Source organism: Bombyx mandarina, chromosome 09 (assembly GCF_030267445.1).
Source record: "Bombyx mandarina strain Sakado chromosome 09, ASM3026744v2".
Classification (NCBI taxonomy): domain Eukaryota; kingdom Metazoa; phylum Arthropoda; class Insecta; order Lepidoptera; family Bombycidae; genus Bombyx; species Bombyx mandarina.
This window is the reverse complement of record NC_143216.1, coordinates 7,671,177-7,685,730: the sequence shown is the minus strand read 5'-3', so window position 1 is coordinate 7,685,730 and position 14,554 is coordinate 7,671,177. Positions and strand designations below refer to the sequence as shown.

The 14,554-nt window shown below is 38.2% G+C and overlaps 1 protein-coding gene across 1 annotated transcript in view; it reads right to left on the bottom strand.

Moving 5' to 3' along the window:
• LOC114243575 (protein FAM76A) overlaps nucleotides 1-14,554 on the bottom strand; it is a 35,140-nt gene that overhangs the window by 10,309 nt on the left and 10,277 nt on the right. Inside the window, exons 3-4 of the mRNA XM_028175106.2 lie at nucleotides 1,697-1,800; nucleotides 657-766 (exon numbers count right to left, since the gene is read on the bottom strand). Of these exons, the coding sequence (XP_028030907.2) occupies nucleotides 657-766; nucleotides 1,697-1,800 (214 nt within the window). The remainder of the gene's footprint in view (nucleotides 1-656; nucleotides 767-1,696; nucleotides 1,801-14,554) is intronic.

Here is a 14,554-nt window from a genome sequence, read left to right as displayed (position 1 = left end):
GTCAATCGTGAACATTTTTTAAGTGCGTATTTCATTAGAATAGTGGTGCATGCCAGCGGGATTTGAACACGATTTTTTTATGTTTGGAAGATCACGGTTGGCCCGGAGGCCTTTCCAGTTCTACCAGCAGGGTGAACTACTACCTGGCGAGCAAGGGCTCAACCAGGAGGGTGGGATTTGCTAACAGTTACCCGAGCGCCTCCAAAGGACACCTAACAACTCAAGAGCAGCTGCTTCGCGAATGATCTACTACCGGATCGGAATCGCGACCCGCTGAGAAGATCCGGCGGCATCGCTAGATACGAATGCATCGGGCCTATTATACCGCAGGCCACGACGACTTCGAAACCTAACCTTCTTCGGGTATTAGTGTCCCATCATCCTCGTCTCATTTTCTATTTCCGTATCAGTTTCTTCTCCTACTTTTTATATTTTATAAAGAAAGTGATGTATAATTTCACCTGGGTTAATACCACCAACATGTCTACTGGTCAGATATTTCTCCGTAAAAACGTATGGACTTCAAAGGGTAAGCTTCAAAAGAAATAATTTAACATGGTGTGAGCGGCTGCATTGATGATGTAATTAATGTCTGTTGATTTTGGGAGGAAATTACGAGGTACTTCATTTGAAGTAAGTATAAGTGATAATTTTACCTTTTTACTGTCATCATGTCGGTCGAAAGCACATCTTTGCTTGCATTGTTCACATGTAACTGCCGGTCCATATTTACGTTCTGAATTGGTACACCGCTGGCATTTGTTTCCTGGGTAGTATAATTTACTACATTAATGCGAAAATGTCTATACTATAGTATTATTATTTATAGTGTACAATAAATGAAAGGAATAAAATTTGCAACTATAATACGAACGGTTCCACAGATGAATACAAAACAAAAATCACGTTTTTTTATTGCTTAGATGGGTAGACGAGCTCACAGCCCACCTGGTGTTAAGTGGTTACTGGAGCCCATAGATATCCACAACGTAAATGCGCCACCCGCCTTGAGATATAAGTTCTAAGGTCTCAAGTATAGTTACAACGGCAGCCCCACCCTTCAAACCGAAACGCATAACTGATTCACGGCAGAAATAGGCAGGGTGGTGGTACCTACCCGTGAGGAGTCACAAGAGGTCCTACCGCCAGTAATTACGCAAATTATAATTTTGCGGGTTTGATTTTTATTACACGATGTTATTCTTTCACCGTGGAAGTCAATCGTTAACATTTGTTGAGTACGTATTTCATTAGAAAAATTGGTACCCGCCTGGGATTCGAGCACCGGTGCATCGCTCAACATGAATGCACTGGACGTATTATACTTTAGGCCATGACAACTTCAACATTCGTGTACTACATGTGCTAACTTGAAAAGTTCCTTCATTGAATCATTTTAGGTTTTATTTCCTATCGAATTCTATATCGTATCCCCCTGCTAAAAATGTTTCAAAAAGACCTTTAGAAGTTTGACGTTGCGCCTGGCATTACCAATGTTCAAACACGACAACGAGATATTATGATACTAAGGCAAGTAAGTTAATGTATCAGGATTTCGTTCAAAAACAAGAGAATTAATTTTCTAGATCGCCAAAGAGAGAGATCAATTCAAAGTGACCTAGAAAGTGCTACTTTTCATAGAATTCTTTTTTTACTTTACCAAAGGCTAAATGCTACATCAAAAATGTTAACTCACCTATAAACGCTGCAATAATATTACAATATTCACAGGCAGTAGGCTTTCCATATGATTTGACGTTAGCTTCACATTTCTTGCATATTGACGACGTGTTCGATTTACTGCAAAAAATAATATTTGTGTTTAGTTAAGAACACTGGACGCAGCCCAGTTTCGTTGTATATACTAAAACCGAAACAGGAAGTTTTTATCTCGAGCATAGGCACTACATAGTAACTTTATTATAAATAGACCGTTATGTGGTTCAATTTCTGTATTCAACTTGTACGGCATATTATGACCATTTGCTGGCTTCGTAAATGAAGCGTTTATGCTAGCTTGAACAATGGGCAGCGGAACTTTTCAACTCATGTTTCGCTACAATATTACGGCACGTCCGTTACGTGGCTGTGCTTTTGTTTTCTATAAATTTGACCCGTCTGCCTATTAAGATAAGAGAATAGGGGAAAGGCATATCCAACCCAGGCGACAAGGCAACGCAAAACCACCGTCGCCCGAAACATGTTTTGCCAGATCCCCTGGATCGAATTTGGGCGGTTTTAAGCTCTTCAAGCACCGTTGGTAGATTCTGTGAAGCACTGCTCTTGCTAGGGCTAGTGTTAGCAAATTCTCTCAGGTTGTGCCCGTGAGCTCAACAACGCGTCCGCGCGTAGCTGGAATAGCTCCTTAGGCTACCAGCGAATAGGTAAAAAAAAGAGGAAAGTTATGGATGTATACGAATAAATTGAATTATGAAATTGGGACAAAATTATAATACGACTATTATAAGTGTGATCGTCAACTACCAGTAGGTGTTAGTTGACAATCACAGGTAAAATACTCATATAATATGCTTTCTCTGGCGAATCTTTTAGTCAGCTTTTACGGCACCCACGAAAAGAAAAACGGTGGTGCTATTCTAGGCCAGCACCGCATAGTCAAAAAATGTGCAGATTTTTTATTATTTAAAACATCTTTGGACTTACTGATTAAGTCTTTTTAAATTAAATAAAAAATAATAAACTACTTCAACGCCATTAAATCTTGAAACAATACGTAATATATTTGGATGTTTGACGTAATCATTGGACCAAGTAGTTCGATTAAAAAAAACACTGATAAATATTAGCTACATAGAATAGTCCTTAGTAGCATTTTTGCTAATTGGTTTATTTTGGAAAAAATAAATTGATTGCTTTGTCAACTACAAATATTGCAAAGGAGCGCTCATTAGACCTTACTTCAGCAATTCAGATAGAAGATATAAAGGCAATATGTCAATTGCCTTACGTGTATAAAGGCAATATGTCAATTGCCTAATTAGAACTTACGTGGTATATATCACGTTCATTAGCACGTTTCAATCAGACAAGGTTTAAAATAAATTAAGAACTTCCCAGAATATTAGATTATAGTCTTTGAATTTGAAATTGCCCGCCACGCTGATTTCAATGAAGAAAAACTACAGAGGCTTTAAGCGAATGTAATGAGATAGTACTTTGCATGTAGTGCGAGTTTACCATGGATGTGAATAACTTTACAAGAAGGCTTATGTAGTTAACTCTTTCGTATCTCCGCTCCATTAGTAAACAAGTAGTAGTAAGACAACACTAAAAGGCTCAAGGTAACTTCGCTATCGTGGCCACCGAGCGCGCGACTGCTGCGTAGCAGTCACCGTCGACTTCCTATGTCCTGATGATTCCACATAATCCACTCTCGGTGCTGTTAGACGCTACTCGTTTTAACACTAGCAACAGCCAATGCACAGATCACCGTACTCGTGATACTTAGCTCACACACACAACCCGCTGAATCGAAATTTGGCATACTTATCAAGAACCGATGACAATTCAATATTTTAAGCATTCAGACCTGGTATTCTTACTTGTATGATCAGGATTAGCGATTTTTTGTTGGGACTAGCTCTCAATTTTAACAGATCTTCCACTATATTAACAAAGCCTAATTCAACCGCTGTTCTTTTTTATTATTGTTCAAATTAATAGATTATTATTGACAAGTTGATATTTAATTGTAACACCATATGTAATAAATAATAGTTTAAAAAAACTAAATACACGCTTTTATAGAAAATCCAACTAAAAAGTTAAATATAAATAATAGTTTAAAAGAACTAAAAATCGTATATCGTTAATATATAGGCTAAATAGTAGCGGCAAGAGAACAGAGTCTTACGGGACTCCGACCGAGATTTGTCGCGGGACAAGAAGGCTCGAATTGTCAGCATGAGACTATCTGGCACTCCCATGGTGTACAATTTATAAATGAAACCGTTGTGCCAAACTTAGTCCAACGCCTTCGACGAAGGCCTCTTCTTCGGTGGGGACGGGTACTATTGTACCTAACGTATACCTAACGTATACTGATCTTACACACTGACTACACACACCGAATATGTTTTCTTCGTCAATTAAGCACTGTCCCTGTGATATTGCTTTCGTTAAATCATCTTTGGTGCGTAATTAATAATCAGTATCTTCAAGATAAATCTCTTTTAGCCCGGAGCAGGTCAAGTTATTGATAGTGACAAATTGCGTCACTATGATCCCACAGATGCATACATTTCTAAGTTTAATGCACGAAAGTTTATCTAAAACCTTAATAAGTGCGCGCTCCCTAGGTACTTGTTCGTGGGTGTTCGCATGATGTCAAAAAAGAAACCCTAATAACAGCTACTCTTATGAAACTTATATTAAGTGGAATAGCCCCATAAACATGGAATGGTAGAGTTAACATTGTTATTTGTATTTTGACATTCAACAAGTGTGTCATACTGACATCTAAGTTGAAATAAATGATTTTGAATTTGAATTGAATTTGAACCAACGAATAGGTAAATAAAAAAAATAAAAAAAAACTTATATTCAACACGACATCAGTTTTGCACGGGTGCATTTATAAAATGTTATTGAATTATTATAATTCCAATTGGAGTAGGTAGTGTACAACTAATAAATAAACAGAAGTAAATTTAAAGATAGGTCTTTATGCTACCGGTACCCGAAAAATACACGAGAAAATCACTGCGACCATTGAGTCGTTATTTGAACGTGTTAAATGAAATATCGGTCGTGTTTGAAGGACCGCTGACTTTGTAATAGAGAAGAAATTTTAGGACGCACGTCATAATAATGTGAATTTGCAAAAACGCTTGAACCTATTAGTGTAAAAAAAATATATTATTGCCCTTGTAGGCGGACGAGCATACGGCCCACCTGATGGTGAGTGTTACCGTTGCCCATGGACTTCAGCAATGCCAGGGGCAGAGCCAAGCCGCTGCCTACCGCTTAATACTCTCCACAAGCCTCGTTTGAAGAAGGACATGTCATAGCGCTCGGGAAACACCGTGGAGGGGATCTCATTCCATAGTCGGATGGTACGTGGCAAAAAAGATCTCTGGAAACGCACTATCGATGAACGCAGCGGTTCCAGATAATATGGATGAACTCTGCTCCAATGGCGGGGGGTGCGATGATAAAAAGAAGATGAGGGATCATCTCAAACAATCCTCAGAGCACTCCACATGTAACATAAGGTACAAAATACAGAGGGAACCGAAGTTCCTCCGCAGACCCAGAGGTTCCAAACGATCTGTGAGAATGGGATTATCGACAATTCGAACGGCCCTCTTCTGTATGGATTCAAATGGAAGAATGTATTTGGGAGTCCCGGCCCAGAGATGGGAGCAGTACTCCACGCGAGGCCGGACTTGTGCATGATAAAGCAAAAGTCTTTGTCCAGGCGTGAAGTACCGCTTCGCTCTGTTGAGGACTCCTAGCATTTTGGACGCCAACTTAGCTTTGCCTTCCAAATGACTCCAAAATTGGACATCGCTCGAAATGTCAACCCCAAGTATCCCGATATTCTCGGAATGTTGCAGGGATACTCCTTGGAATTGCGGCGCCGTGACAAAGGGATCCTTCTTCGCAGTGAACGCGCAAACTTATGTCTTTAACGGGTTGAATTGAACCAAGTTCAATTCACCTCATTCGGAGACTATTCAGACACAAGTTTTGATCGTCTCTCTTGCACCACGCTCCGAGAGAGACTCTGATGGCCGATATATCGAGCATCCCCCTGTGCTGTCATCCACATAGCAATGCATGTCATTTCATTCATTATTTGTTTAAATGTTTAGGAAACACTACTTACGAGGGCTAAAATAGCATTTTACTCTTTTTTTTGTAGAGTACACATGATAATCAATTATAAAAGCTTAAACTTATTTTACGTTCCTACAAAATCGAAATTAATAGGTGTATTTTGCTATCGCAGAGCTATTTCAGTAACCTCGTTGAGGAAAAGGAGTTTTAATTCGTTTTGTAAGTATTGAAGAAGCTATCATGACGAATTACCGGAAACCTGTACTAACATAATGAGACAGTCGACATTTGTCTAAATATCTATTAGATATTTTGTTCCTAGTTCTTCTCGTTTTTCGAATACATAGGATAGGATTATCCATTAACAATTTGCTCTGAAATATGTTTTAACGATTTTTATGCAACACACTTCTTCATGGTCACGATTGACTACAAACTAGTCTAGCTATAAATACATAACCAATTTTTTTTTTTCACATCTTAATTATTTTGAATTTGGAACACGTATATTATTTTAAAAACTTATTTGGATTTTGCGCCATTTCACATATTTTTTCGTGTTCATCATCAAATTATTACAATATGGAATGGGGTGTTAAAGAAAATAAGATTGCAGTGATCGCCTTGCACAAAGCCGTCGGTCATATTCCAGACATTTCAAAAGCTTGGTATCAGCCGTATATTCGTATATCGTACCATCAACAGATAAAAAGGCTGCAAGTCCTAAGTCATCTTTTAAAATACACGACATGGTTCTAGGTGCTATCTTCATCTCCCGAGATAAAATCTTTTGCTTTCGGACAGGATTTCTTCGAATTCTTTCCCTTACTGCTTTGACCACCTTTTTCGTACGAACACTACGTGGACGGATAGATCTTTTTCTGTCACAAACAGAGGAGGTCTCATTGCACCTATTAATAGCCCGGTACACAAACATTTTACTAATACCAAGCGTATGGAGAGTTTTAAAAATTGCATTTGGCTCCATACCTACTTTGTGTAATGCAATCACAGCGATTCGGTTCTCTTTATCACCCCACTCCATTTTAATATCGCAAAATATTGTACAATGTATTGGCGCCAAAATGAGAACTCAATGAGCAATCATATAAAAATGACAGATTCCAAATTTTGTTTATTTTTAATTGTAACTGTATTTATGGCCAGACTAAGTATTGTAACAATATCAGACTTATTAATGATACCTAGTCCAACTATAAGTTCTGTTACAAATGAAAAATGCATTTTTATTAAATTAAGTAATGTAATATTATTAAAATTTATACCTACATATTTATTAGTCTCAGCAAAAAAAAAAAACTATTCGAAATGGCCACTTTTGGCCTTTATACAGGCCTTTAATCTGTTTGGCCACGAATCGATGGAATTACGCACTGTTTCCAAGAGAAATTTGCAACTGCTTGCTCCAAATATTGTTTTAAGAACATCAATGTCGCTTAGAGCAGGCCATGTTCTCTAAAACTGACCTTAATTTGAAGTCTAAAGGGTTGAGGTCTGGAATAGATGAGAGCCAGTCTTATAAAGTCCCGAACCGTTGGTTTCAAGCCAGGCTTGGATAGTTCGTGCCTTTTGACTAGGTGCATAGTCCTGCTGGAAAGTCCACGATATATTTTTAAAAAGTGTATTGTTGAGAGGTTTCACAACATAATCCAAGACTACATCTTGATACACAATGGCTGAAGTTTTCACTCCTTTTTCACAAAAATTTTGTTTTGTGACTCCTTGTAAGACACGCCCCACCAAATCATCATTAATGCAGATTAATGACCACGTTGTACCTTTCCGACCACTTGAGCAGCTTCTTTAGAATTGTGAGCGTATACTTTACCATTTTACTTATTGTAGTGTTCTTTAATCGTGAAAATTTTTTCATCGGTAAAGCGGATATTTCTGTGCCTTTCACCTGCGTGTCGCGACAGAAGGCGTTTTGATCGATCCATTCTCTTTAATTGTAAAGATTGATTTAGGGCATGTCCTGTATATCGACGATAAGCACCGAGCTTCAGGGTCATAGCGGGAATCTTCATTTCTCGCGATAAGGTTTTTCGCTTCCTAATGGGGTTTCGACGAATTCTGGATTTCACAGCTTTTGTAGTTCTAAAAGCACGCGGCCGCCCCGATCTTTTCTGGTCTTCAACAGACGAAGTGATAAGAGACGTACTGGTCATTTCTTAACTGATAATTTAAAAGAGAATAGGGTGGTAAAATCGAAACAACTACTGAAGCGGTACGCAAAGGGAGGTTATAGAAAAAAATTGTTTACGGATGAGAACTTTTTTACAATTGAGCAACATTTTAACAAACAAAATGACCGTATTTATGCTCAAAGCTCTAAGGAAGCTTCCCAATTAGTCGATAGAGTGCAACGTGGGCACTATCGGACTTCAGTGATGGTTTGGTATTAGCTATGAAGGAGTGACTGAGCCATACTTTTGTGAAAAAGGTATCAAAACATCGGCGCAAGTGTATCAAGATACCATTCTTGAGAAGGTAGTGAAGCCCCTAAACAACACCATGTTCAATAATCAAGAATGGTCCTTCCAGCAAGACTCGGCTCCAGGTCATAAAGCTCGGTCTACGCAGTCTTGGTTGGAAACGAATGTTTCAGACTTCATCATAGCTGAAGACTGGCCGTCGTCTAGCCCCGATCTTAATCCGCTGGATTATGATTTATGGTCAGTTTTAGAGAGTACGGCTTGCTCTAAATGCCATAATAATTTGGAGTCCCTAAAACAATCCGTACGGTTGGCAGTGAAAAATTTTCCCATGGAAAGACTGCGTGCTTCTATTGATAACTGGCCTCAACGTTTAAAGGACTGTATTGCAGCCAATGGAGACCACTTCGAATAAGCTTTTTATATTTTAAATTGTTTTATATTTATGTATTAAACTAACACACTGTAAAAGTAATAAATGTTATTTGCCATAGATTTTTTTGTTTTCCTTTGTAACAGTATTTATGGCCAGAAAGTATAGATATGAGGTCTGCGTGTTGAGTAGCTTTGGTTGATGTCACCATTCCTCATGACGAGAACCTTGGGGCAGTAGAAGAAAGCATTACAAATGACGCGTAAGACTAGCTCCATGTAGCATGATGATTTACGATCATTTACTTTTTGTATATACGGAGAATCAGAGTCGTTGCCGGCGTCGTTTCACAACGTTCAGTGCTCCACGCCATGCTTTTAATCTTGCAATAGCAAGGGGCCGCGCGATATACAGGCTACCAGTTTTTTTGGAACATGATGAGCGATAGATGATACAAACTTGTGCTTGAAGTGAATATTTCATCATTTATCAAAGTGCCACAACTTGCAGGAGTATCATTGCAATCGTATCGGATTTGTTAGGGCTGATATTTTGAACAGTGTATCGGATTCATTCGGATGGTAAAGCAAAGTTGGACAATTATTCATTATAAAACAAAAGTCCGGCCTCGCGTGGAAGTCTGATCCCGGCTAAGGGTCGAGACTTCCAAATATCAACTACTTGCGTTTTACTCCATCGAGAAAAGGATCGTTCGAAAATCCCGTTATCCACGGATCGTTTGTAGCCTTGGAGTCAACGGAGGAACTTCTATTCTCCTTGTGTATCATATGTCCCATTGGGAGTGCTGAGGAATTGTTCAAGATGACCGCTTCATCTCCTTTCTACATTCGCACCACGCGCATCCGGAGTTGAGTTCATGCATACTATCTGGAACCGCTGCGTTCCTCCAGTGCGTTTCTAGAGATCTTTTGTGACAACGTACTATCTAGCTTTGGAATGAACTCCCGTCTACGATGTTTTCTGAGCGAATGGCATGTCTTTCTTCAAAAAAGATATGAAGAGAATCCTCTGCAGTAGGTAGCGGTTTAGCTATGCCCATTGCTGACGTCCATGAGCGATCTGACTATACTAAATAAATAAAAACACTGTTCCGTTAATTTTGTCGGTGCACAGTTTAATAACGAATATTGACAACCAATACTTTAAGAATCATTCACGATCTAGTTGAGTTAGGTCTGGTACAGAAAGTGGTCATTTTTCGACGACCGTACACGTATCGTGTAGAGATTTTCACTATAAATCACTCACGTTTTTGTGAGTGATTTATAGTGGCGTATCTCTTGTGTATACAACACAAAATATTTGACAGATGCCCGAATCTCGCTTACGACATTTTCAAGATAGGCTTGCATATATACATGTTACAAACAACATTCGGTCCGTCGGTCTACCTATCAATTACACCCGCTCGGTGGAAGATTTTCTGAATATCGCAAAGCTCTGAAAAAATTCTCTAAAAAATTTTTTGGTATGATTTTATTTGGTAATCTTATTTTAAATAATTTAATTGTAAGTAAGAATAATACCTTTAACCACGTCAGTCGTTCACGACTACGAGAACTGTAAAGTTTTCGAAACGTCGGAAATAAAACAATGGCAATAAAAATCGCAAGATTAAACCGTAAAAGTGCTTTTAATTATGTCTACGACCCAACGCTACGACACTACGAGCTACAACAGCCAAATTTTTACAAAAGTAAAAGGTGTAAAAATAAGTTTCCGCCGTTTTGAGAAAAATGGTGTGGCACGAGGTTTACGTTCGAATTCACAGATGATAATCGGCTTGAAAATTAAGTTGATCATTTAAGAACAACTTAACCCTATCATATTATTGACTCCGTATTAGCATCATATTTTTTTTTATCCAAAAATGTTAAAAGGACAATACCCAAAAGTGGGCCAACTTTATGTCAAAACTATTTGTACTTGAAAAACTATGCCTTATTTTTTCACGTTGCTTAGTTTATGTACCAACATTTCTATCGCCCTGGCATTGTTTTACAAAAAAATAAATTACTGATTTGATAACATCCCAAAACTGAGTGCCATAGTTTTTAAATTCGCCAATAGGCAAAGGGCTTAGCCCATACAGCCTTATAGTTAACCTATATGCTGCCAAACGAAAGAGTTGTCTGTGACATGAACAACAAATAAAAAAAAAATAGCTAATGGGTATAATTCACACACTTTTTAGTTTATTTTTGTTCAATTCAATATTTACATATTGTAATAATAATTATGACTTAAAACCATGAATTATTTAATATTTTTAGATATAATGATTCCATTAGTAAAAATTTCAATGGCCTACCATTACTCTATTCTTATTATATATGATCAGAGAGTTTTGGTAGCAACCCGAGTGAAGCGTCACTTGAAATTTTATTTTAATGTTTTTTAATAGTTTATTGTGATGTATAATATATAAATTGGGTGTTGTTTTGTGTATTAAACGTAAGTAATCGTTGTTCACGATTATTGAGGCATTGGAATAAAACTGTGGCTAACATAGCAGTGACTGTTTTTTTTTTCAAGATAAAAGGTCTGCGGAAATTCACGCTCACTCAATGTGCTATTCATCAAGTTGACGTCAAAACTCCCAAAAAGCAATAAAAAGAAATACACCGGATTTTTATTAACATAAAAAATATATAAAAAATATAACTATGACAGACTAGGCTGTATAGGCTACGCTCTTTGTCTGCTTATTGGCGAATTTAAAAACAACAACAACAATATCGTTGCCGGCTTCCGGATTTCATTTAATTTTATTATTATTATGAGGATATAATAAAAGTAAAATATACGTAAGGGCTTATTTCTAGCAACATTAACCACAATTAACTTATTTAATACTGTAAATAATGATGAGAGCGATTATTGATCTCGAAGAAAACAATTAACAACTTAATTTTAGCTGCAGAAAAAAACAGATTTCTCTTAAACCTGGCTGAGAATATAAAAATCGTTTTCTGTATATGAAACGATATTTCTGTCTATCAAATTAATTTAAAACCATCATCAGGCGACAACTTTTTTTAGGGGCCCAAACGCCCATAGGAAATGGGCATTGTCCTTTGAACCAAATAAGCGTCATTTGCGGGAACTTTTAATTTACTTTTTTAATTTAAAAAAATCTGCAGCCGAGGCGCATCGGTTGCTAGTAAAAGCATATAATGAAGCTGCCTTGGGTGAGAGAACATGTCGTGAGTGGTTTAAAAAGTTTAAAAACGGTGATTTTGACGTAGAAGACAAAGATCGCAGTGGAACGCCAAAAATGTATGATGATGCAGAATTGACGGAATTATTGGAGGAAGATTCGTCTCAAACACAAAAAGAAGTTGCACTTACTTTAGAAGTCACTCAGCAAGAAGTCTCACATCGTTTAAAATCGTTAGGAATGATTCATAAACAAGGTAATTGGGTTCCATACGAATTAAAGCCAAGAGATGTTGAACGCCGATTATGCATGAGTGAAATGCTGCTAGCTAGGCACCAAAAAAAAGTTTTTTACATCGAATCATCACTGGTGATGAAAAGTGGATACATTATGATAATCCAAAAAGAAGAAAATCATGGGGACTACCTGGCCAACATCCACAGCAAAACCGAATATTCATGGAAAAAAACTCATGCTGTGTATTTGGTGGGATCAGCTAGGTGTGGTGTATTACGAGTTGCTTAATTCAGGCGAAACAATCACTAGAGCTCTCTACCGAACGCAATTGATGAGATTGAGTCGAGCTCTGAAGGAAAAACGCCCTCAATACTACTCCAGACATGACAAAATTATTCTGCTCCATGATAATACTCGTCCGCAAGTAGCGGTACCAGTGAAAATTTATTTAAAAACACTTAATTGGGAATTACTACCTCACCCGCCGTATTCACCAGACATTGCCCCGTCTGACTATCATCTGTTCTGGTCAATGGCACATGCTCTGTCGGAGCAGCGGTTTACATCATATGAAGATACAAAAAATTGGGTTGATTCGTGGATAGCCTTAAAAGACGAGGAGTTCTTCAGACGTGGAATCCGAACTCTGTCTGAGAGATGGGAAAAAATAGCTACTAGTGATGGACAATATTTCGATTAAATTTAAATTACCGTTCTTTCATAATAAATATTATTTTTTCGACAAAAAACGGCGGAAACTTATTTGTACTATTAATACAATAGGCGGTAAATATTTCTTACATATTTCTTCTGGATATACACAGAAAAAAATAAAAAGTACACGCAAGAAAACGCGAGCACCACCACGAACAAAGGCCCACTCGACTTAAATGTGTGAACACCTTACTGCAGTATGGAATCAATTGTTATGCTAAAACTGTCGAAAAGCTCCAGTGTCTCTCCAATTTCTATAACATTAGTTTTTATTATGAGGAGCGAGTCATTACTGGTGTCCTTGAAGCCTTTTTAGATTCACCAGGACAGGTGGACGAGCACGAGCTCAACCAGGAGGGATGGCATATTCCGACAGCGTGAAATCAATCGAGAACATTTGTTAAGTACGTATTTCATTAGAAAAATTGGTACTTGCCAGCGGAATTCGAACACCGGTGCATCGCTACATACGAATGCACCGGACATCTCATCCTTTAGGCCACGATGACCTCAAAGTGACACAAGTAATTCTTAACTCTTAGCTTATAACTCCGAGAAAATATAATGTCATTCATTCTCTCTAAATAGTAAATTGAATGCCGGTTAAATCTCAAGTTACAGTATATGGACATACATATAACTACCATAATATGCTATCAAATTTCCAACAAGCGAGAACCGGGAGAGAACGGAGCCTTGAGAGACTCCAGTCGATAGGGGGCGGATAAAAAAAAACGAGTTCCCTCGACCCGACACCGAAAGCCGACATCACAATATTGTCTGACACACATACGTTGTACAGTTTGTAGTTGTATCTTTTATTGCTTAGTTGGGTGATTGAGTTTACAACCAACTTGGTATTAATTGGTTAACGGAGCCCGTGGCCATCAACTTACACGCTGCCCCATCCCTCAAACCGAAACGCATTACATTACTGCTTAGCGGCAGAATCAGGTGGGTGCGACCATTTTAATTACACGACATCTTGAAATTCAATCGCGAATATGCGGTAAGAATGTAATTCGAAATTGCGTTCGAAAATCCGTGTATTTAAGAATCAATGCTATGTACTCAGGATTCAAGTGATTCTTACAGATCATATGACGAAGAATTGGATTTATTATAAAATATACAAAAACAAGTTATATATACCTAGTCAGGTCATAAATTCTGTCACATGTTCAATGTAAAATAATTGAAACAAGTTTATTCATTATGTAACCATTCATATACCAAAATGAACTTAACAAAACATAGATTCTTATGACACTAAAGTTTATTCAAAATGACCTCCGTGATTTTGAATACAGGCCTTCAATCTGCGCGGGCAGTCGCCTATCGCAGCACGACGAGGTCCATGTCAATATCGGCGGCTGCCTTAATCAAGGATGTCTTGAGTGACTCCAAATTGGGATGAGGCTTTGAGCACGCCTTTTCCTCCAAGTGTTGCCATATCTTGTAATCTAACGGATTCAAATCTGGACTGGAGGAGGGCCAGTCTTCGTGCCGGACGAAGTCGATTTCACGCGCCGCTAGCCAGTCTTGTGTGCTCTTCGCTCTATGAGCTGGCGCCGAATCTTGTTGGAATACCCAGTGCCTGTTATTGAACATGGTATGAGAAACAGGTTCCACAAGGTTCGTCAGGACTGTATTTTGATACACAACTGCATTCGTTTTTACACCTTTCTCACAAAAATTTACCCTTGTTAAGCCCCAATAAGAAACTCCCAACCATACCATGAGCGAGGATGGAAAATGACCTCGTTGGACACGCGGAATACGGTTGCTCGC